This window comes from Schistocerca cancellata, chromosome 12 (genome assembly GCF_023864275.1).
Source record: "Schistocerca cancellata isolate TAMUIC-IGC-003103 chromosome 12, iqSchCanc2.1, whole genome shotgun sequence".
Classification (NCBI taxonomy): domain Eukaryota; kingdom Metazoa; phylum Arthropoda; class Insecta; order Orthoptera; family Acrididae; genus Schistocerca; species Schistocerca cancellata.
The window spans coordinates 34,097,245-34,123,032 of NC_064637.1; the positions used below are offsets into that span (position 1 = coordinate 34,097,245).

The 25,788-nt window shown below is 41.2% G+C and overlaps 1 protein-coding gene across 1 annotated transcript in view; it reads right to left on the reverse strand.

Annotated features, from left to right (window-relative positions):
- Window positions 1-694: 694 nt before the first annotated feature.
- LOC126109424 (TBC1 domain family member 5) overlaps window positions 695-25,788 on the reverse strand; it is a 161,462-nt gene continuing 136,368 nt past the window's right edge. Inside the window, exons 13-14 of the mRNA XM_049914458.1 lie at window positions 17,135-17,287; window positions 695-1,102 (exon numbers count right to left, since the gene is read on the reverse strand). Coding sequence (XP_049770415.1) covers window positions 695-1,102; window positions 17,135-17,287 — 561 coding nt within the window. The remainder of the gene's footprint in view (window positions 1,103-17,134; window positions 17,288-25,788) is intronic.

Genomic DNA, 25,788 nt, shown 5'->3' on the forward strand with positions numbered 1-25,788 from the left:
AATCCATGTCTGTTAGGCAAGAAAGTAATGAATACTCAAGTTTAAAGATGAACTTTCTATGCACACTTTGTCTTCCTCTTGCTTCCTCTCGCATTTCAATTACTTAATTTTGTTTTGCGATTTCATTTTAAATTTTGTTTCACATTCTTTCCCTCAAATTTTGCATCTTTACTTTCACCCACAGTGTGCTGCTTTGCTTTTGTGTTTATTTTCACAGCAGGCTGTCTTTGGCACATTATAAGTAGGAGGAGATTGGGGCACAGTATTTGAAAGTATGGATAATGTGGCTGTGTTATACAAAATGTTGCAGGAGGTAGGAGGGAAGAAGAAGACAAAGAAGAAGAGACAACGGCAAGAAGGAAAAAAAAAGAAAAGGAGAAGAAATGGAAGAAAGAGCAATAACGAGTTAACAGGAAGAGGCACAATGCTAACATTCGCCTGTAAAATATACGAGTTAAATCACGGAGAGGGGTGGGGGGGACAAAAAGAAGTTTCGAAACATCCCACCGCTGCTCACGCTTTCCAGCTGCAAGACACAAGAGAAAGAATGAAAATGAGAAAAAGGATAAAAAAAAGAATGATAATAAGGGTACTGGAATGATGTTATACAATAGTCTAGTATTCTGATAGACAAGTCACAAGACTTCTCTCCGGTTGTACAGTGACTGCAGCCCAGTAGGACTGCCACAGGCCATTACATTTTATCCGCCGCCTCTCGAGGCTGCTCTTCCGGGCCGACACACGCTGCCGCCACGGCCGCAGCCAGAGGGTTCTCGACCGGCGCGCCCTCCACGGAGCTGGTCGAGCCCTCGTGCTCGCGGAAAACCTTCATCTGGACGTCGCGAGGCTGCGGCTGGGCTCCCCGCGCACTGACGGGTGGGGCGCCACTGCCGGCAACGGCCGGTGCCCCGAGTGGCAGCTGGGCAGGCGGTGCGGCACTCCTCCGGTATCCCCCGGTCGGCCGGGGCGGCACCGCCGAGCCGCGCGGAGGCTCCGTGCCCGGGGGCTGTGCCTGCGCGTGGGCGTGCAGCTCCCCCGCTTCCAGCGCCGGCTCCACTTCCGCGGGTGCCGCACCCTGTCTGGAGGTCAGCAGTGCGCACAGCTGTGGACAGAAAAAGAAACCCGACATGCCGAATCGGCCCGGGGACCCTTTGCCCGCACCGTAATACTGTAACTGCAGGTTTGCAGGTAATGCAGTGCTGTGAAGCTCCAAAAATGTTTCTGTATATTGTGACTCTGTGGATATCCACAGTTGTGGAAGTAAATTTCAGCTCGTGCATAAATTTGGCTACTTTGATAACAACGGGATGTCTCGTGAGGTTGCTCCTGAAGATTTCGAATCTCTTGGTACTCGCAGAGGCTGTGAGAAATTTAAATTGTGGATCAATTTTTACACCTGTGTCGATACCCTGAAAACCACTGTGAAGTACGTGACAGAGTATGCCCCCACTTTATCACTGAATGACTACATATACGAGGGGGGACCCAAAAGTAACCAGAATCGTAATTCTGCACATCGTGTACTCGTAATAGCAGGTTGCGCCACCAGAGGGTCGTGGTAGGAGCTCTGCCGAGTCATTCTGCCACGCGGTGTCACCCGACAGTGGGAAGTGTGGTTTCTTTTGCACTTCTTTGAGTGTGCGTGCAGTGCAGACGTGACACGAGGAAATGGCTAGTTCTTACAAACAACGTGCGGCAGTGAAGATTTGTTTCTCGCTCGGCAAGAACGCAGCAGAAAATGTTGCGATGACTCTGACAGCCTACAAAGACCGTGCTCTTAGTAAAATGCAAGTGTACGAATGGTTTTCTCGGTTTGAAAAGGGAGAAATGGTGGTTGAAGATCAGCCCCATTCTGGTCGACCTTCAACTGCTTGAAGCAGCGACAACATCGACAAAATCTGTGATCTCTTCAGTGAAGATCGACGCAGGACAATTGACCGACTCGAGAACTCGTCCAGGTTGTCCTGGAGCTCAATTCAGCGCATCTTGACCGCCGACTTGGGGATGCGAAGAGTGGCAGCAAAATTTGTGCCAAGCTTCTTACCGGAGATCAAAGGGATCGTCTTGAAATGAAGGACGTGTTCACAGATGATCCACATTTTTTCAACAAAATCATTACAGGTAATGAGTCATGGTGCTATGGGTACGATCCAGAAAGTAAACAACAGTCATCACAATGGAAGTCACCTGGCTCACCGCGACCAAAAAAAGCTCGACAAGTGAAAACAATGTTGATCTGTTTTTTTGACAACAAAAGGATCGTACACTTTGCATTTGTCCCTGAAAACCAGACAGTAACCCAAAAATTCTATTTGGAGGTTATGAAATGGCTTTGCAGAAGTTTCTCGCAAAAACGTCTGGCTTTGTTGGATTTTGGCGTGTGGTTCCTGCACCATGACAACGCTCCCGCACACACGGCTCTCGGCGTTCTCCAGTTTTTGGCCTCAACGAAGACGACTACCTTGACCCACATGCCCTATTTGCTGGATTTAGCACCCTCAGATTTCTTACTATTCCCGAGGATGAAAAGAGACTTGAGGGGGAAGCATTTTGTGGATGTGGAAGAGGTGAAACGCAGTGTCATGAAAGAGCTAGCAGGTATCAATGAGGATGAATTTAAAAGGTGCTTCGAACACTGGAATGAACGTTTGGACAAAAGTATTAATGCTAATGGAGAGTACTTCGAAGGATATTAAGGTTGTATTTGAAAACAATAAAGTATATGCTCTCTAGAAAGAAATTCCAGTTATTTTGGGTCCCCCCTTGTATGTCCCTGTGCAAACTGTAGTTAGTTTAATATCATTTCTTCCATCCATTTGGGAGAGATCTGTAGGAACATGGAATTTGCAGTCACTGTGGTGGCTTGTGTGCCTAAATGATAAGGGTAGCCTCTACCACAGGTACAACCGTAACTGAGGTAAAATAGACCCCATTTGGATCTCCAGGTGGGAATAGTCACGAGGTTAGTCATGAGAGGAATTGAAACACAAAAGATGCATTTTCCAGATCGGAGCTTGGAATCCCAAATCCCTGGTGGGTAGGTTAGAAAACTTTGAAAGCGAAATGGATGGGTTGAAGTTAGATATAATGGAAGTTAGGCAGTTTCACAATAAAAATAGTCTTGGTTGCAAAATTATTAATATCAACAATGTGTTTCATCCTTTTGGAACATCATCGGATTGTATAACAACAACTGGATGTGAAACCCATCCAATTACTGTTGTGTCCTTTTTCAATTGTATAAAGGCTATATGACAGATGGGTTTCATATGCAGCTCTTTTTATAAACTCTGACGATGCCCCAAAAGTGTGAAAGGCATTAGTGACATTACATAATTTCACAACCAAGATCGTTTTTATTCTGATATAATTTGAAACTGGTTGCTGTACCACCCTGCCACAATGGAATGGAATAAGTTTTACAGAAATTAGTGCAGTTTGGTGGCAGGAGGAACAGCACTTCTGATCAGGTGAATATAGCTAATGCAGGAGTAGGTTTAAGAACTAAGAAAAAAAGTAGGTATGCAGCTAAGCTGCTATGAGCAGCATACTGAAAGTAGTATCATAGCCAAGAGACACGAAGCCCACACCCATCAAAATAGTACAAGTTTGTATGCCAGCTATCTCCACGGATGATGAAGAGATTGAAGAAATATATGATAAGAAAAAAGAAATTATTCAGATAGTTAAGGGAGATGAAAATTTGTGATGAGGGACTGGAATTCAATAGTAGGAAAAGGAAAAGAAGGAGAAATAGTTGGCGAATATGAACTGCGGACACTGGAAGGTTCCTGTTTGATTATATAATGGTCAGGGAGAGATTTAGGAATCATATATTAAATTTTAAGACATTTCCAGGGGCAGATATGGACTATGATCACACTTTATTGAATATGAACTCTAGATTAAAACTGAAGAAATTAGAAGAAGGAAGGAAATTCAGGGGATGGGACCTGGATAAATTGAAAGAACCAGATGTTGCTGAGAGTTTCAGAGAGAGAATTAGGCAATGGTTGATTATAACAGGAGAAAGGAATACAGTATAAGATGAATGGGTAGCTTTAACTTTAAGAGATGAAATAGTGAAGGCCGCAGAGGATCAAATACGTAAACAGACAAGGCCTAATAAAAATCCTTGGATAACACAATACAGAATTTAATTGATGAAAGAGGAAAACATAAAAATGCAGGTAATGAAGCTGGCAAAAGGGAATACAAACATTTAACACATCATACTGACAGGAAGAGCAAAATGGGTACACAGGAATGGCTAGAGAGCAAATGTATGGATTTATAAGCATATTTCACCAGGGAAAAGATAGATACTGCGTACAGTAAGTTAAAGAAGTCTTTGCGGAAAAGAGAAGCAGCCTTATGAATATCAAGTGGTCAGATGGAAAATCATCCGAAGCAAAGGAGGGAAAGCTGAAAGGTGGAATGAGATCTCCTCTATACAAGAGAGAGGAATTTGAGGCAATACTGTAGAAATGGAATAGGACGTAGATGAAGATGAGACGGGAGATATGATACTTCGAGAAGAATTTGACAGAGCTCTGAAAGATATAAATCAAAACACGGCCCCCGGAGTAGACAATATTCTATCACAACTACTGATAGACTTAGAAGAGCCAGCCATTACCAAACTCTCCCATCTAGTGTGCAAGACGTATGAGACAGGAAAAATATACTTGGACTTCAAGAAGAATATAATAACTGCAATTCTAAAGAAAGGAGGTACTAACATGTGTGAATGTTACCAACTACAAGTTAAACAAGCCATGGTTGCAAAATACTAACACAAATTCTTTACAGAAGAATGGAAAAATTTATAGAAGCTGACCTTGGGGAAGTGCAATTAGGATTTTGGAGGAATGTAGGTACACGTGAGGCAATATTGACCCTACGACTTATTTTAGAAGATACATTGAGGAAAGACAAACCTTCGCTTAGAGCTTTTGTAGACTTACAGAAAGCTTTTGAAAATGTTGACTGGAATACTCTCTTTGAAATTCTGAAGGTAGCATAGATAAAATACATGGTGAAAGGCTATTTAACACTTATACAGAAACCAGAGGGTAGTTAATAGGAGTCAATAGGCATGGAAGGGAAGCACTGATTGAGAAGGGAATGAGACAGGGTTGTAGCCCAATTTCATTCAACTGGAAAAAACACTGCATGAAAAAACAATTGACTTGCCACTCAGTTGCTGAAACTAGTCAGTCATCCCACCACTGCCTACGATTGTGCCTATCTGATCATCCCATTTCATACCCCACAAATTTTTACACTCAGCTCTTTGTATGACTTGCCTTTGTACATCTGTGACCCACTGATATTGTAGGCCCAGAATACTACATTTATGGTCTGACAAAGTGTGAAAATGTACATTGCTTTTTAAACAAATTGCTTATCTTAGCATCACTTTGAAGTCTTATCAAGATTCAATTGAATATTAGTGCTGCTTTTTTACTAAAGTATCTGTATAGCACTGGTGTTACCAACACAGCAGCCATACAAGAGCAGTAGTTGAGGTGTCTGGTAAACTGAGTTAATGTGCCTTTTCTCTCACAACTTGTATTTACATTTTGTGGTGTGACTATGTAGCTCCATTGGTAAGAACCATGCTACAAATCCAAAGATCTCGGATTCAATCTCCAGTCAGGATTACATTTTTTTTTCACCACCTCTGACTATGATTTGTTAATGTGAAAAATGTCGACTTTCCAATGGCTGGGACTCACTGTGAAACTGTACGTTCCTTAATAACTATCTAGGTAATTCACTTCAAAGGTTTGCTACGGACCAAAAGCACTTGGTCATGATCTACATCTACATGATTACTCTGCAGTTAACACTTCAGTGCTTAGCATCAACAACTTTCAGATTGCTTCTCCTACTCTCTAATAGCCCATGTGAAAAATGAACACCTAAATCTTTTCATCCAAGCTCCAATTTATTTTACTGCAATGGTCACTCCTTCGTATGTAGGCCGGGATGAACTAAATATTTTGCCATTGGGAGGGGAACGTCTGTGATTCAAAATTTGTGAAAAGATCTTGCCACAACGAAAGATACCTTTGTTTCAATGATTCCCACCCCAATCCACTTATCATACCTGTAACACTTTCTCCCTTGCTTAGTGATTATAAAAAATGGGCTGCACTTCATTGAATTTTTTTGATGTCTGTCACCAGTCCCATGTGGTAAGGATCCCATAGTGTATGCAGTCTGTTCAGAAGATTTGTTGCATATTCTGTAGATTTCTTGCATATTGTAAGTGTACTGCCAATGAAATGCAGTCTTTGGTTCACTACAATATTTGCTTTATGATGGTTCCAGTTTAAGGGGTTTGTATTTGTAATCCCTACATGTTTAGTTGAATTGAGAGCCTCTAAATTTATGTGATTCATTGTGTTACAGAACTTTAATAGAAACAAACTGAAATGGAATGAAATGGTCATACGACACTTTTGGCTGGATGACTCCATTTGGGATCATTGATGCCACTTCGGTGAATTGCAGGCCAATAATGACAAAATGATGACGAGGCAACACAACACCCAGTACTCGAGCAGATAAAATCTCTGACCTGGCCGGGAATTGAACCTGGGCTCTCCCACACGGCAGTCTGCCGTACTAATCATTCAGCTACAGAATGAGGCACTTTAACAGAATTTATTTACTTCTCAAGTTGAGAACCAACCCTTTTATTGTTCAGGATCCAGTGCCACTTTGACACATTATTCTTGTGCTGTTATGGAGCAAATATAACTGCCCATAGTCCTCACGAATCTCCTACTCTCAAAATTCAATGACCGACAGCAAGAACTCTACTGATATTTGATAGAGTTCTTCCAACTGAAAGACCTCGGTTTCTTTAATCTAAATTTCCACATACTAATAATTGTATCATAACTACAACATAAAATCACTTTAAATTTCTTGCCCCTTTTCACACTAATTATTTTACAAATAATTATGAGAAAAAAGTTAATCACCCAGAAGATACAGTCCGATATCAGTGCAACTTTGTACAGGTACACAACATCAGCAAGTGTGTAAATGATTTGTGTAGCTGTCTGTAGGTGGAACAGCCACCGGGCAGTATCTAACAAAGTTTGAAAGGGGCCTCACCGCACGTCTCCACTCCGCCGGCCAGTAGAACTCTGCCGTATCCAGATTTGTGGGGACTCGAAGGTGCCAGTGGCCCAGTTTCAGTCTGCACAGGACCGTGAGGACAGCCATACTTGTCGTCAAGGATCCTGTCGATTACGTCTGACCGCCACACAGGAGCACTGCCGTAACTTACACCGAGCACGCCTCGAACCTTTCACACCTGTGCCTGCCATATGCGAACAAGTAATGATGTCTCTGCAACAGTCTTTATCCTCCTGCACTATCGGTTCAGAGGCTAGTGACAGTCAGACTAGCGAATTGGCGTGCACGCACAGGCTAATGCCGACACCCGACACCGCACCACAAATGTCTGCGACGGGAATGGCCCCGGGACCGAGAAGTGAGGACTGCTAGTGGCATCACATTGTGCTTGGCAATGCATTTCAATTCTGCACTACCCGGAATGGGCACAAGTATGGCAGCGGTACGGGGAGAAGTTCTGTTCTTCCAGTACTCGTGCTTCGGAGAGGCACAGAGGCATTACTCCTGGCATCATGGTGATGATGATGATGATTGGTTTGTGGGGCGCTCAACAGCGTGGTTATCAGCGCCCGTACAATTACCCAATCTTTGCTCAGTCCAATTGCGCCACTTTCCTGGATGATGATGAAATGATGAGGACAACACAAACACCCAGTCATCTCGAGGCAAGTGAAAATCCCTGACCCCGCCGGGAATCGAACCCGGGACCCCGTGCTCGGGAAGCGAGAACGCTACCGCGAGACCACGAGCGGCGGACTGGCATCATGGTGTGAGGACCCGTCGGGTACGACTTCAGGTCACGGCTGGTTGTGACTCGAGGAACTCCAACAGCAAAAGTGTACACAACGGACACCCCGCATCCTACGTATTACCTGTCGTACGACAGTATTGTGCTGCCATTTTTCAACGCGACAATACTCCTCCACAAAATGCACGTGTGTCTACTGACTGTCTGTGTTGTGCTGGGACCTCTTGTGGCCCACAATATCCAAAGCTATGCCTGTCATAGAATATGTATAGGGGATGTCGACTACATCCCAGTGTCAGTATTCGGGACATCGAGGCTCAGTTACGACAGTTGTGTACCGGCTTGCCTCAGCTCTACAATGATCTTCCCAAACAAATCGGTGCGTGCAGCCGGGTCAGATGGTGCAATTTCATACAGATAAGTGGGCCCGTGCTTTCTACCTCTATGTAAATTCGACTCGTTTTTGTGATCACTGAAATAACATCAAATATCCTCCCAACCTGTGAAGTTACATTTCATTCTCTCCTCCCTTTCTCATTTATTTCAAATTTCTTTGTCACGCAGTGTATATACGAGGCGTGATCAAAAAGTAACAGGAATTTTATAATTTCGTGGGCTCTATACAGCCGATTAAAAATAATTACCTCATTGGTACACTTGTTCCTGACATATGTTTGCATTTTCAGGTGTTTTAAATGATTAATGGAAAATCTCATATATAGATGTGAAACAAATATTAACAAAGAGATAGAGGGGCTGGCCAGTACTTACCTCAGCTCAGTACAGCCGATAGATACACATAACAGAACAGAAAATTTACGTATCCTAGCTTTCGGAACTTTGTTCCTTCGTCAGGGAGGAGAGAGGGGAAGGAGGGAAAGTGGATTCAGTTACTCACAAACCAGATTATGAAGCAACAGGGGAAAGGTAAACATGGAGGGTAGCTTGTGTGTCAGAGGGAAGCCAAAGATATTCTACTGTAAGTACTGTGCCAGCTTCAAACCAAAGAGGATGCATACAGAAGTAAAGAGGTATATAGTATAAAGATAAACACAACTATGTAGGATGAAAAGATGCGTGAATGGCTAAAAGGAAAGGGAAAGAGGAGAAGACTGAAGGGTAAATGGGAGTGAGGCTGGTTAACCTAGGTTCAGTCCAGGGGGATGGCGGGATGAAAGGATGTGTTGGAGTGCAAGTTCCCATCTCCGCAGTTCCGAGGGACTGGTGTTGGGTGGGAGAAGCCAAATGGCACATACGGTGTAGCAGGTTCCGAGGTCCCTGGAATTATGCTGGAGGGCATGCTCTGCTACTGGGTATTGGACATCTCCTAGACAGTCTGTGCCCGTTCACGCACTCAGCCAGTTTAGTTGTCGTCATACCGATGTAAAGGGCTGTGCAGTGCAGGCATGTCAGCTGATAAATGACACGTGTTGTTCCACATGTGGCCCTGCCTTGAATTGTGTATGTTTTACCAGTAGCGGGGCTAGAATAGGCGGTTGTGGGGGGATGCATGGGGTAGGTTTTGCAGCAGGGTCGGTTACAGGGGTAGGAACCGCTGGGTAGAGAAGGTGGTCTGGGAATATTGTAGGGTTTGACAAGGATGTTACGGAGGTTAGGAGTGCAAAGGCAACTCTGGGTGGTGTGGGGAGAATATTGTCAAGTGATGATCTCATTTCAGGACTTGACTTGGAAAAAGTCATATCCCTGGCGAGTAATTTGTTGATGTATTCGAGGCCAGGATAATATTGGGTGACAAGGGGGATACTTCTGTGTGGTCTGGGGGTAGGAACATCGTTGTTGGACAGGGAGGAATGTATTGCTCGGGAGATCTGTTTGTGGACAAGGTCTGCAGGATAGTTGCGGGAGAGGAAAGCACTGGTCAGGTTATTGGTGTAATTGTTGAGGGATTCGTCACTGGAGCAGAGACGTTTGCCACGAATACCTAGGCTGTAGGGAAGGGAGCGTTTTATGTGGAATGGATGGCAGCTATCAAAGTGAAGGTACTGTTGTTTGTTTGTGGGTTTGATGTGGACAGAGGTGTGGATGTGAGCTTCAACAAGATGAAGGTCAACATCCAGGAGAGTGGCTTCGGTTTTGGAGAAGGACCAGGTGAAATTCAATTCAGGTGTTTTGAATGTTTAGTTTATTGTTAACAGTCAAGGAGGTTGTAACTGTTTTTTCAAGTGCTTGGCAAATTTTTACTTTTGAACAAGATGGATCAAGGAATATGCTTTAATTTTTTTTTTTTTGAAAAATGGAAGAAGTGTAGCATCACATTCAAAATGTTGACTGTGGCTCTTGGTGAAAACTTTTCAAAGAGGATCGAGAAGACGCTGAAGACGTCAACTGTTCCGGATGCCCTAATAAGTCGATTACTGACTACAATGTGGAAGAAGTATGGAAAATGCTTCTGGAAAATCATCAAATCACCATTAGAGAGCTTCCTAATGATGTCAGCACATACTTTTGCTCATGCCAAGCAATTTTTCAGACGTTTTGGACATGAAATGTGTAGCAGCAAAGTTTGTTCCAAACTTGTTGATTTCTGACCAAAAACAGTGTCACTTACACATCGCCCAGGGACTGCTGAATGAAGTTGATAACAATACAGAACTTACAAAGAAGGTTATAACAGGTCATGAAACACAGACTTACAGGTATGACACTGAAACAGAAGACCAACCATCCCAATGGAAAACGACAGAAAAACCATGACTGAAGAGGGGGATGGGATTCAAGTAGTTCAATCACATGTCACACCTGAAGGTTCTTCTCGCTGTTTTCTTCGGTTACAATGGGATAGTGCATCATGATTTCCTGTCTTATGGTTGTATGGTCAATAAGTGATACTACCTAGAAATTACACACTGTTTGCGTGAAGCAATCTGAAGATAACGATCAGAATTTTGGCAAAACCACTCATGGAAATTCCATCACGACAATATTCCCATCCACACCTCAATGCTCGTTCATGCTTTTTTAGCAAAAACAAACTGCTATGTTGCTTCAGCCACTGTATTCACTGGACATGGTTCCTTGTGACTTCTTTCTATTCCCGAGGCTAAAGAGAACTGTAAATAGAACTGCTGAAGGAGATGAATACAATAACGAAAGGTCAGCTCCAGAAGCATGTTGGGAATACCAAAGGTGCAATCTCTTAATTGCTAAAAACATTTAATAGCTTAAATTGCATAAAAATTTCTTTATTTAAGACAACCTGTTTTGACAGACTTTGCTGCCATCTTCAGGTCTTCAAAAATCATTTTGTTATGAAATGTGTCCACTTTACATTGGCCCAGTTTACATAAACAGATGTGTTACTGTGTAGTGTGTTTTTGAGATGCAACAAGCATTTGTGATGCGGGCATAACCATTTGCATAAGGTGCTTTAAGTTTTTAAATACTTTACTTACAACAAACCTTTTATAATGTGCTGATTCATAATACCTGATGTTGACAGCAAAGTCTGCCAAAAGCTGTTACCTTAAATAAAGAAATATTCATGTGATCTAGGCTGCTGAATGTTTTAAGAAGTACTTTTATCTAGAACTTTGGAAAGAGCTGTCAGAAAGTGATTCAGTGACATAACACAGTCAAACAGTACCAAGTTAATAGTCCCACAAACTACTGTGCCGCCATCAGGAGTAGAAGGCCCACAAATGTCTGCCCTAGAACACCAAATGTAAACAAATACGAGACAGAGGTGTGGTTCGTGTGATATAATATTATGACAATACAAGAGAAGGAAAGTTGCTACTCACCATATAGCGGAGATGCTGGGCTGCGATAGGCGCAATAAAAATATCCACACTATCAAAGCTTTCGGCCATTAAGGCAGTGTAGTTTCAGCTCTGAGACTGCAGATGTGTGTGCAAGTTGCGCGCGCGCGTGTGTGTGTGTGTGTGTGTGTGTGTGTGTGTGTGTGTGTGTGTGTGTATGTGTGTGTGTGTGTGTGTGTGTGTGTTATGTCTGGTGAACACAAAAGTCACTTTGTGTTTCCTAAATGATATCTCCAAATGCTACACTGTTAGAAGGTCTGTAATTACCTGTCAGGAACTGGTGGGGTATTCGTAACGTTGGTATCATTTCGGTTGCCTTATGTCCTGCAGCACGTCTTTTAATAATTGTGGTCAAATATCTGTGAGAAACTCTAGATACTTGTAGTTATTTAGAGTTCCATAAAAAAAAGTGACCAACCATGTGAGTCTTGAAATGACCACACCACTAGTTAACATACCAAGGTCACTGTTCATACACTACACTTAGCCAGAGGAGATTTCCAAACTGACAGGTGGGGCATACAGCAGACTGATTTCTCAATGGTATGTAAACCAACTGGAGCAAAAAAAATCTTCCACTAAAATGCCGTATAACTTCACAGTTTTTGTAGACACTGTTCAGAGAACTGTTACCAATTTCGAATGTCAGTGTGATGAAGCTATTAACACTTCGCAGTCCGGTGACATCACAGTGGTGTCGTGAGCATAGTATCATGCAGTGGCTGGTGACAGCACTTCAGTATCTTTTTCATTCTGCTGGAGTTTCGTTTACATAACAATAAGTTATACACATCCACAAGCTTTTTGTTTTTATAAGTACTTGTGCACTTTCATCATGGCAGACGAAAGAGACGATATGATTATTTACGATAAACACGCAGACATCTTGTCTGACATTCTGGACAACTTAACCATTTGGGAAGAAGACACTGGATATCAAAAAATGAAAGTGAAGCAGAATCGTCGGAAGATAGTGAAATATGTCCAAGAAGAATTCGGCGAATGCTACGGTTGCCAACGGATTCGGATGAATCATACACAGAGCATCATGGACATTGTAGAATTAGATATTGGGAACGATTTATTTGAATATATTAGCAATGAAACCAACAAGTATTACAGTCAAAATTTCAATAGAAGGAAACTGGATTTAAAAAAAAAAAAAAAAAGAGCCAAATTTTTCAACGTTACGGGCCTCGAACGTAGAAGATGGTTTGGGCTTGCTATCCTTATGGGAATTGTAAAAAAGTAAGGATTGATGATTACAGGGCAACGAATCCGTTGACAGACACACCAATATTTTGCAAACAATGTCCCACAACCGATTGAGACAAATATTATCATTTTTACATTTTTCTGGGAACAACAATAAACCATATAATACCAACTGGCTTTTCAAAGTGCAATTCGTGATTGATTATTTCTCCAGAAAGTTTAAAGAAACATTTAGTCTAAGTCAAAACCTCTCAACTGATGAAGGAATGATACCCTGGCATGGACAGTTAAAGTTTAAAGTTTGAAGTTTAAAATCTGTTGAAAATTACGAAATATGGCATACTCATTCAGCTGCTGTGTGATTCGAGTACGGGATACATTTCCTCATTCAAGATATATTCTGGCGTTGGACAACCTTAAGCAAAAACAGTGATGGAACTATTTACACCTTTACATGGATAACTATTAAACAGTATAGAACTTGCAGAGAAGTTACTTGAAAAGAAAATTTGAGTTTGTGGAACGATACAGCAAAATAGAGAATTTCCAAAAAAAATTAAAGCACGCGAAAGTAAATGTGTTTGAAGCTTGTCACTGACAAAAAGGTCACAAGCGGCCGGCGACAAACCAAGTAACCCGAATTAGTGCTGCCGGTGCCAGGCGAATAAATTTGTATGAGATGTGCAGATGGCAAAGTGTCAACAGCATGAAATGTGGAAAGGATGAAACGTATTGGAATGTATGAGGGTGTGCTGAAAAGCAATGCACCCAAATTTTTTATGTGAAATCCCTTGCAGCTTTTTAAATGAAACAAACTGTATCTCTATACTTCACGTCTACATATTTATTTCTCAACATGGCCAGCCTGGCAAACCAATACATTTCTCCCAATGAGGGACCAGTTTGTTGATACTATCACTGTAGAATGTTTGACTCTTTTGACAGAGCCAAAACCTCACCCTGCTTGCACCGCTTCATCACTATCAAAAACGAAGGCCTTCAAGGTGTTCTTTAAGTTTTGGAAACAGATGAAAATTGCATGGACCAAGTTGGGACTGTATGGAGGATGAACATAAGGTATCGGCTTGTTGCAGATGTTGCAGCACTCGTGTGTGATCTGGCATTGTCTTGTTGAAGGTCAGGGTGAGCCATGTGTGGACAAACTTTTTGAATTCGTGCTTTCAGTCTTCACCTCAGTATTGACATTGTGTGCTGTTTCCACACACAAACATAGTTACGTTACACACCACCACGTTACTACCATTCGGAGCCCTCTAGCAGTAGAGGGCAGTAAATATGTGGACTCAAAGAATACAAATGTAAAATTTTAATGAATCTACATAAAAAATTCAGAGGCATTACTTTTCAGCATGCCATCATATTATATGCAAAACATGCTTTTGGCTGACACCATTTACATATCCAAACTTCCTTGTAGAGACACATGGGTTGTGCATCACCACTGCTAAAATGTTATTTTCATTTCTCTCATTAACTGGGAATGCTGCCTACGGGTAGAGTGCCACACTATAATGGATTGCAGCATTTCAGTTGAATGTGAAGCTCCAGTAGTCACACATTAGAGACGTTTGTGTAACTGTACGGTGCACATCCATCACGGCACAAAGCACATTTCTAACCAGTCAGCAGGACTGCATTATTATATTACACGTAAAAGGCTCGTCAAGTGGGGAAGTTTCACGATGTGTGCACTGGAGTCCAAACGATCTGGCGCAGACATGGAATCGATTCTGACTGACAGGTAATCTTGACGAGTTACATCGCACAGAGTGTTCACATTCAACAGGTCCACTGGATAACCAATATCTACAACCTCCAAGTCAAAGGAACTGAATTTTGCATTTGAAGAGTCTACAGTATTTTGTGTATCACATCAAACTGTTAGGAGATGAGTGAATGATTTGATCACCATTTCACATGAACACTATGTCGTACACCACAACACCACAGACTCCGTTACAGATGGGCAAGAAGTCACGCAGAAAGGGCACCCAAGTATTGGCACTTGGTGTTGTTTCCAGACGAAACTTTGATCTCTCTCTGTCCTGATGATCACAGCCAAAATATCTGGAGACAATCTAGTAATATCGAACACCTCAGGCAAGATGTCCCATAAGTGCAACATGAATGGTGGTGGTGGTGGTGGTGGTGGTGGTGGTGGTGGTGGTGGAGGAGGAGGAATGAAATTATGGGGTGGCGTAACTTGAGGCCACCATAAACCTCACGTGGTCATTAAGGGCAACCTCACTGTTGTACAGTAGAGGGAAGAGATTCTGCAATCAATAGTTGGACTGTCTCACCAACATTTTGGTGATAATTTCATCTTAATTGATGATAACTTGCTTGCTCATCTTGCTTTTATTGTGAACACATTCCTTAAGCATGCTAGGATCACCAAAACAGAGTGGGCTGCCTGTTCACCAAACTCAAAAGAAAAAGAATGTGCGAGACTGATTCAAACCAGCTGCTTTCGGTCATTGCCATCGACCAAATACCCTGCACACCTTATGCAGAGAATAGCCATTGAAGAGCAGAATATTTGGACCGTGGTTGGCTCGATGATCTCGTCGATGGTGTGACAATACAGATTCAAGCATTCGTCTGAGCCGGGAGATATTCTCCCATGTTCTGAAATTGCTCAGAAGTGCTGTGAACTGCCCCACCTCTTCCACCCTCCTCTCAATGGGAAACAAAGTTTTGTTGTTACACAAATGTTTTATATTGTGCATGAATGTATTCAAAATATACCAGGTGTATCTGTATAGCGTTAAGGAACAAATGTCTAGATAGGGAACATTTGTTGTGAACGAGCCTTAATTTTTTTTTGTTTGGTTGGTATGACATCTATCAAAGATATTTAGTATACATCAAGTCATGGAACAAACAACATCATATGTTTTAATCGTGTTAACAATGTCGAATTTTGTACCACAAAGTGACGATTTGCGGAAAGCATTAATTTTTTGTTTACATTTGAAAAAGAGTGCTGCACAGTTGCATCGAACACTTGTCGAGGCATACGGTGATCGTGCTCTATCAGAAGCAACGTGCAAAAGATGATTTCAAGGTTCAGAAATAATGATTTTGATGTAAGAAATGAAGAATGAGGAAGACCACCAAAAAAGTTCAAAGACAACGAATTGCAAGCAATATTGGATGAAGATGATACTTTGAGTCAGAAGCAAATGGCAGGAATGCTAAATGTTGCACAACAAACAATTTCTGACCGTTTGAAAGCTATGGGAAAGATCCAAAAGTGTGAAAAATGGGTGCCACATGAAGTGAATGAAAGACAGATGGAAAACCGAAAAACCATTTGTCAAATTTTGCTTCAAAGACATGAAAGAAAATCAATTTTGCATCGAATTGTTACTGGCAATGAAAAATGGATTTATTTTAAGAATCCTAAATGGGAAAAATCACGGGTTAATCCGGGACAACCATCAATATCGACTGCAAAACCAGATCAATTCGGCATGAAGACAATGCACCAATGCTCTGTGTTTGGTGGGATCAGAAAGGTGTGGTGTATCACGAGCTTCTGAGACCCAGTGAAACTGTGAATACTAATTGCTACATACAAACACGATCAATTTGAACTACGCATTGATCGAAAAAAGACCAGAATGGGCCAGAAGACATGGCAAAGTAACTTTTTTACATGACAATGCACCTGCACACAAAGCAAAACTGGTTCAGGGTACAATCAAAACACTTGGCTGGGAGCTGCTACCCCACCCGCCGTATTCACCAGACTCGGCCCCCTCCGAGTACCATCTGTTTTTATCAATGACACACACACTGGCTGAGGAACACTTCGATTCCTACGAAGAAGACGGAAATTGGGTGTCTCATCGGTTTTGCTTCAAAAGATCAACATTTCTATTGGCGTGGTGTCCACAAATTGCCAGAAAGGTGGTCAAAATGTATAGAAAGCAATGGTCAGTACTTTGAATAAAATTTTTTTACTTTTCAATTCAAAATTAGTGTTTCATTTTCATAAAAAAAAAACGCTCATTTCATACCGGTACACCTGGTAGGGATGACGCAGAACATTTGATGATGTGTGTATAAATGTTTTGTTTTATTTTATTTTATTTTACTTCTTTAAAGAGAGGTGTAATGAAGCAACTATAACCATTAAACACCTACATCGTATGTCAGAAAACTTGCTCCATTATCTGCTATAACAACAGGTGTGTAGAAAACTCACCTCGAGTATGCCGTCGAGTGCCTCGGCGACATCGGGGTGCTCGGTGGGCAGGATGGCCTTCTTGATGTCGGAGTGGTACTGCTCCAGCTTCAGCCGACACAGGGCCATGATGGAGCGCGCGTGGTGCAGCTCTGCGTACAGCAGCAGTGGGTCCTGGGCACAAAATGAAAGCGACACCGTCACAGGCCAAGCACGTATAAAGGTGTCGAGGAAATGGCGTGCTACATCTGACGTCTAGAGGAGCTCTGTACTCGGGTACCGAGTTTAGACACAAACTGAGGCACCGAGCCACTGCTCGTATCCGACACGCGGTCGACGCTAGCTCTGTGGACGACTTTGCGACGTGCTCGTGCCGTGCAGTGGTTCACTCGTCTCTGTACGGATTAGTACAAACTAGAAACACGAGGTTATCCACAGCTTGCGCAGAAACCAGACTGCAGTTCTAACAGGAAGACCTAGTGGCAATCAAATCTTTATGACGTGTGAAGAAGTTCAGAACTCAAATTGCAGTCTCTCAGAGCAGTTTGATGGAACTCTCAAAAACTCTCAAGAAAAGTGACTTTGAAGGTTTCTGTGTATCTTTAGCACCCTAAGGCAATGTCGTTTCTTCAGTGGACCACACGGCTCTCCAGTAGAATGCTTGCCTGCCACGAGGGTGGCACAGCACCATTTCCCAGGCGTGGTAAATTTTTAAACAACAGTGAACGTTCTACGAACATTTCTGTGACAAGTAAACTAGATAAAGATGAAAAATTTTTAATTTGCAATATTTTTTGTTTAAACAATCTTTTATAAGATTGTTATTAAGGACTCATATCTGTAATGAAAAGAGGGTTCTCGTGTGCAATACAGTATTAGGAATAAGAAGATGTGCATGTTTTATAAATATTACAATTATACATGTGTTTAATTACTACTTATTTGATGAGTGTTATATTTAAATGATGAAAGTATTTGAACTACATGGAAAAATATGAAGAAAATAATGAAAAACATGACTCGTACCATTGATTCAGCAATTACCAATCTCAAGCACTACTGATTTTTTTAAAAAAATATTTATGTAATTTACACTTCACAGAAATGCTCCTAGAACATTCACCCTTGTTCAAAAATTTACCTTGGCCAGGAATCAAACCCAGACCCTTTACACGGCAGTCACAATACTCACTGTCGGAAAACAGAAACTTTAAGTTATTAAAGTCACTCGGGAAACTTCAAAGACGACTGCTGTGGAATTTTTTGAGTGTCACATAGATCTGCTGTGAAGGACTGATATTTAAGTTCTGAACTTCACGTACCATAAATATAAAAAATTACGAAAGCCCAAATTCTGTGTAGTGTCCTTGTGAGAGTGAAAGAACTTGAGAGTGAGGCACTGATTGGGAATGGACTGAGAAGGATTCACAGTCTTTTGTTTTTGCTAATCAGTCTGTACACTGGGCAAACAGTAAAAGATATTAAGAGAAATTTGGAAAGGGTATTAAAATTCAGGGAGACAGAACCGAAATGTCATTGACAAACATTAAGGTATTAATTTGGTCAGACAGAGCAAAGGGGTTGGAATATCAGTTGAACAGAATGGAGTGTCTTAACAAGCGGTTGTAAGCCGAATATCAACAAAAGTGAAACTAAGGTAATGAACCATCCTCAAACTAAATCAGGCAATGCTGACACAATCCTACAAGGAAATGAGAAACTGAAAGTCAGACTAGTTTTGCTGTTTGGGCTGCAAAATAACTAGCAATGGCTGAAACAGAGATGATATAGAATGCTGACTGACAAAGCAAAAAAAGCTGTTCTGAAAAAGACAAATATTTTAAGATACAATATAAATTTAGTTCTTAGCACGTGTTCTTGAAGGTATTCATCTGGAGTGCAGCCCTGCATGGAAGTGAAACTTCAGTAACAACAGACAAGAAAATAAGACAGCAGTCTGAAATGTGGTCGCAGCGAAGAATGCTGAAAATTAGATGGGTAGATCGAGCAACTGATGAGAAGGTACTGAATCAAACTGAAGAAAAGGAAATCTATGAACAACTTGACTTAAAGGAGAGATCAACTGATAAGACACAGCCTGAGACATCAAGAAATTGCCAATTTGGTGATGGAGGGAAGTGTGGGGGTAAAGATTATGAAGGGTTTAAAGACTTGGATACAATAGCAAGCAAGTTACATCATGTTTTAACACACCATCAACAATGAGGTCATTAGAGACAGCAATGGGGAAGGAAATGGGCCATGCCCTCTCAAACGAACATTCACAGTATTTGCCTTAAGCAATTTAAGGAAGCCGTGGTAAACATAATCTGGACGGCCACACCTTGTTCAGTGGCTTTAATACAGGAGACAGGATCAAGTGGATGTAATTTGCAACAGTTGTGCACAAATGAAAGAGCTTGTACAGGATGAACTACTCTTTGGAATTAAGACCACAGTAAAAATATCATCATCATCATCATCATCATCATCAAAACAACAGCAGCAGCAGCAGCAGCAGCAGCAGCAGCAGCAGCAGCAACAACAACAACAGCAACAACCTGTCGAACAGGTGGATCTGCATCACAATGTTTTGGATTTAGTACAAGTTACTAGACAACAGCCATGTACACAGGTGCTCCGTGCTACAGCTCTGCTATTGCAAGGATGCTGAGGTGAAGCGAAGTGTGCACAAAATACCTGTTCTCACACAGGGGCAGGGATGTCATGCAAACATCTGCAGCTGCATAAGTCAAGTTATACGAACTACGATTTCGAGTATTTTCCTGGTAAATGCATGTAGATAGCCACCTCACCTAATACGTAGTAAACAAAGTGAAAGCATTCTACGACCTCAGAAGTAAAAAACACATGACAAACATAATGAGGTGAGTAAAAGCAGCAGACTGCCTCACAGGTAAAGAGAGCATCTATATTACTAAATTGGTATCCTGTGGCACGATCCCATTATAGAATGTTTATCTAACAGCTTCCGGGGGCGACAAGAATTTGATTTTCAGTTATTTATACAGTTACTGACCAAATTGGAAGGGGGGAGGAAAAAAAATTGAAATGCTGTCACCATCTACTCAATAACAGCTATTGTCTTATGTTAAAGAACTAATAGAATAAATCAAGTATTACAGTTATGAACTGTGTATACCTCTTGAGGCAGTGTTACTCGTGGCAAACAAATTACCCAGACTGCATTCATCCAGTATTTGAAAATGAGAGCACTTAACTACTTCCACCAATACAGTAGTGTGTCGATTATCCAATGTAATTGGGAGAAATTATTCTGTCAAATCCTACTGTCCATCTAGGCACTCTTTTGTGAGGTGTAAGCAATGGACGATCACATACATATTTATGTGTTTCAAACTATGCAGTTTATATAAAAAAAAACAAAGATGCTGTTAACTTACCAAATGAGAAAGCGATGGTATGCTGATAGACACAATGAAAAACACACAAACACACACACAAATTTCAAGCTTTCGCAACCCAAGGTTGCTTCATCAGGAAAGAGGGGAGGAGAGGGAAAGACATCTTTCCCTCTCCTTGCCTCTTTCCTGATGAAGCAACCTTGGGTTGCGAAAGCTTGAAATTTGTGTGTGTGTTTTTCATTGTGTCTATCAACATACCATCCCTTTCTCGTTTGGTAAGTTAACAGCATCTTTGTTTTTTATATATATTTTCCCACATGGAATGTTTCCCTCTATTACATTCAAACTATGCAGTTTCTTACTTATACCAAAGACGAGCACAGGCAATCAGTGGCTATCAGAAGCATTAGCAGAAATAAGATCTTCCCTTATTTTAGGACATAGTACTGCTAATTCACAATGTGAAGCAAGATTTTCTCTTGACAAAGATTCTCAATCGAGTCCAGTTTGGTCAGTATTGTAAACATTTTCAGGAACATTGTCTTTTTCCTTCAATGAATCCCTTAGTTTGATTTTGAAAGAACCAGTTGCTGAAGAAGCAGCAGACAGTTTTTATCCTTGTATCTGACACCCACGAACGCCATGTCATGACAAAGCATTTTAACCAGTCTATGCTAACTTTAAAATTCGATGGTGCTCAAGATTTTCATTAAAGTGAATCTCTTTTCCAAACAGAATGGGAACAGAGGTAGGTTCTTCTTGTGATTTTTTTGTGTAAACCACTTATAAAGAGCATCTTCACGATATGTGTTCATGACAAGTTTCATAGTTTTTGTGATTCCATTGAAGGGATCAATCTTAGATGTAAAACTAGTGAGGCTTATGTTTTGTGTTTATATTTCCAGTTACTGGCTTATCAACCATGTATCCACTAGATAACTTGGTTTGAGATTCCCCTTCCTCTAACCTTCCATTAATCTCATATTTATCTCTCATAGAAAGGACATCACATCCACATTTAGGCATTTTATATCACAAATTTACTTTATGCAGCAAAGTTGTCACGAGTAATTGTAATAGAGTGCAAATAGTTACTAATACTTAAGATCTTTTCCACCCATTGTAAAGTGGTATTCTCTAGCCCACTAAACCTCCACAACATCCTAGTCCATCTCTACACCACAGGGATACTATCCCTATGGAAGACACAGATACAAGACCCGCCCAATCCGTCCACCCAGCTCTTTGTACTCTAGCCTTGCCACAGGCTCATGCTACCCTATCAGAGGTCGGACAACATGTGACAGACACCATACCATATACCAGTTCTGCTGCAATCATTGCACACCTTTTTATGTTGGTACAACTACCAACTAGCTGTCCACCAGGATGAACGGCCAATGCCAAACTGCGGCCAAGACGAAAGTAGACCACCCTGTAGCACAACATAAAACGCTCGATTTCAATGGCTGCTTTACTACCCAAGCCATATGAATCTCCCCCCCCCCCCCCCCCCCTCCACCAACAGTTTTTCTAAACTGCGCAGCAGGAAGTTACCCTTAAAACACATTCTCCACTCTCAAAATTATCCCAGGCTCCACCTATGGTAACATACTGTCCGCACGCCCTTCACCCAACAGTTTCCACCCCTTCTGTCCTATCACCTCCACCCTATTCTCTACCATGACCCTCTTTGTGTGCTGCCCTCTGCTAGTGCATCCAACCTTCTTTCCCCTTTCCTATTTCTCTCCTTTTTTGCTCCTGAGCAAAAACCAAAAAAGATGATTTTCTGCCATAGAACAATGTTGAACTGATAAGAAATGAGGTGGTTCTCCACAGAATAGATGAAGGAAAGAACGTAAGAAAAACAGTGACAAGAAGAAGGTACCAGAAGATGGAATACTTATTAAGACACTGAGGAATAATGTGGATGGTACAACTAGAGACACCCACAGAGAGAACAAATTGTAGGGAAACACAGATACTGGAATAACTGCAACTAAGTGAGGACACTTGGTGCGAATGTTCTCTGAAATGAAAAGACTGGCAAAAGAGAGGACATATTTCTCACACTTCATATCACAGTTCATATCATGCAATTTCTCTTATGATTATGAATTTACTGCCACTGTATCCAATGGTAGCAAGGTAATATTTTTGTCAAAATTTGCCAGCAGATTAACATGTTTACTAATGGCTTAGGGAAGAGCAATAAACCTATGAAATGGAAATTTCTGTTTAAGTGCTGTAAGTTTCAAAAGCTTGAATTTTGTGTTCTGTACTTATGTAATACTGACAGCTAATTTAACACATATGAGTACACACTGGCACTGGGATAAGCTCGTAAGCACCAAAAGAACTATTTTGAACAATCTCAAAAGCATCTCAGATTTATTGTCAATGCAAAGAAACTAAAATTCAAATAATTAGCAAACCTGCATCTTTGGAAAAAAAGAAAGAAAAAACTGACATATTCAAGGAAAAAAGAAAGGTTCAAGAAATACTGCTTCATTCCTTTAACTTGTTATTGTTATGGCACAATGCGTGTTCTCATTTCTGGTAGAATTTCAACTGGTGGAAGCAGTCCCTTTATTATTTTTATTTTTTATTCTCTAACTGTACAGCCTCATTTTACCCCCCCCCCCCCCTCCCATATGTTTGTTATACAGTTTTTTTGGCTACCAGATGGCCTTCCATTCACATAAATAATGCGACAACGTTGGGTGCTGCATATCAGTCCCAGACATATTAGCATCGTATTTGACAATATTGTAGGCATAAAAAACTGTTCACTGAGACTCCATTGCTCATTCAAACACGTGTTCACAGCTAGGATGAATAATATATCTGTGGATGTGCATGCTTATAAGTGTCTGTAGTAGTGGCTCATCAGACAGGGAAATGCTTGTAAGAATTAGCAGCGCATAGTCTGTGGCTCATGTCGACTCTTTTCTGTGTCGGCCATAGTGAGCGTGTTAACACTATGTGGTGGAAGACCCTGGAACCTCACTTTTCACAGGCGACACACTTACCGAGTGAGCTATTTGGGCAAGACTCAACGACCCTCCCACACAGCTTTACTTCCACCAGCATATCTTCTACTTTCCGAACTTCACAGGAAAATGCTATAAAGGAAAGGATATTATTGCGAAATGGCTTAGCCACAGCCTACGGAGTTGTTCCCAGAATGAATCTCTCACCATATAACCACTTTAAACTCTTTGCTAATTAATACTGCACGTGGGACCGGGATTCGAACCCAGAACCTTGCCTTTCATGGCAATGCTCTTACTGACTAAGCTACCCAGGAATGGTAAGAGAACTGCCTGCAAAAGGCGGGGTTTTGAGTTTGAATCCTGATCCTACACACAGTTTTACTCTGTCTGGAGGACACTGAAAGATGGTAAGTTGTGAGGACAGGTTGAGAGTCATACATGGATACTCTGTCGCTAAGAAAATTGCCTCTAAAAGGAAATGGTCTGGATTCAACTCCCAGTGCAGCACATAGTTTCAATTTATTAGCAAGTTTCAATGAGTGAACTTAAGTTCTAAATTGGATTGCCTATTAAATTGTTCAAAACTGAACTAAGTAAACTCATAGATTGGAGCCTATGTTTTCAATTGCTTCCTAAGATGGAAACAATTACAACAGAAATGGGAAACATCTTTATACATATCCAACACATACAAAGGGTGACAGGAAAAAAAAAGTGCAAACTACAACTGAGAAAGCGTGACAAATTCTGTATCCAGATTATATAGAAAAATTATAAAGGCAAGATTTGAACAGCAGATTGTGGGTGAAGAGTAACAGAAAGGGTTCCATGGCAGAAAATCATGCACAGACAATATGCTTTGCCTAAAAAAAAAAGACTAAGCAGGAATTTAGAGACCTGTATGGTTTTCACTGATCTTAAGAAAACCTGTGACAGAATTTCCCTCAGTAAATTGCAGACTGCAGTGTTAGAGTATAAAGTGAGCTGTTAGTACTTTCAATCTGTTAGAGTTTTATATAATGGCACACCTTGTAGAATTAAAGTAGTAGTAGTAGTAGTAGTAGTAGTAGTAGTGTGTGTGTAATGATAAGCTACTTACTTTCCATTTTGCTGAAGACCAAGTGATTATGGAGATGATGAGGTATTTGGTTATTAGACAAACGGATCAAGACCTGACGTTAGGTTTTGAGGTACTACGGTCTGCGAGGTCTCACAAACACTAGAGCGTCGTTAACCAAGATGGATCATATACAGAACAGCACTGGCCAAGACAGACAAGCAAACAAACATGTAAATGGGATTTTCTGGAGCACACAGATTCGTTCAGAAGCCAAGATTAGGATATTTAAAACTATTGTAAAAAGTGTAGCCAAGTATGTAAATAACTGAATGAATTAAGAGGAACTTATTGCCAATGGAGCTGGGATTTTGGAGGTGCTGTTGCAGGTTAACATTACGGGACAAAATTAAAAATGAAGATACTCATAAGAGAATGTACCTCAGGACCACTTTAATGAAGCAAAATGACAGATGATATGGGCATATATGCCACTTGAGTGATGACAAACAAATAACTTGGTTAAAGGGAGTCAGGAGCACTATGCCAGAAAGTAATTTGCAGGTGGAAGACTGGGGAGATAGTATGCAAGGAACTATATTGTTGTATTAAATTGGTCATCCCCCTCTTTAAGGAATCTTAAAATAGGGCACACACAGCTACAGAGTGAAAAATTCATTCTGGCGACACTTTTCCATTCTTTGCATAACTGACACATCCCATATCTGTTTTTATTGGTTTGACTGCAGTTTCTTTTCACTTCTTCTGCTGCTTCTTCCTACTGGCAAACTGCTGTACGTTGTGTACATTTCTGAATAAGGCTCAGCCCTAAGCAACATTTCACTTCCAACTTTCAGGAAGTATTCAAGGTAAGTGCATACAGAGCAAATACCATGCATTGGAACTTAAAAATACATATTTTAGCAAAGAGTGCCAAAAGCTCCTCAGAAGTTGAGAAACGAGACACATTAGCATCATCTTTGCTGTACCTTTATAGTGTGAACTTTCCAGCAGCAATCTCTACCATCAAAACCCCAGACAACGAGTCAAACTTTGTCCCAAAAGCTGCTATAGTGTCTTCAAGGAAGCAAGGAACGCGAGAGAAAAACAGCAAGGCTACTGAATACTGATTAATTGTTCTGGTTACAAGGAGACCCAACTATGAGCTTAGCTATCATGTTATTTAGCTTGAGCAAGCTAAACAAAACCTACAACTGGAGATTCTGCACCTCATTC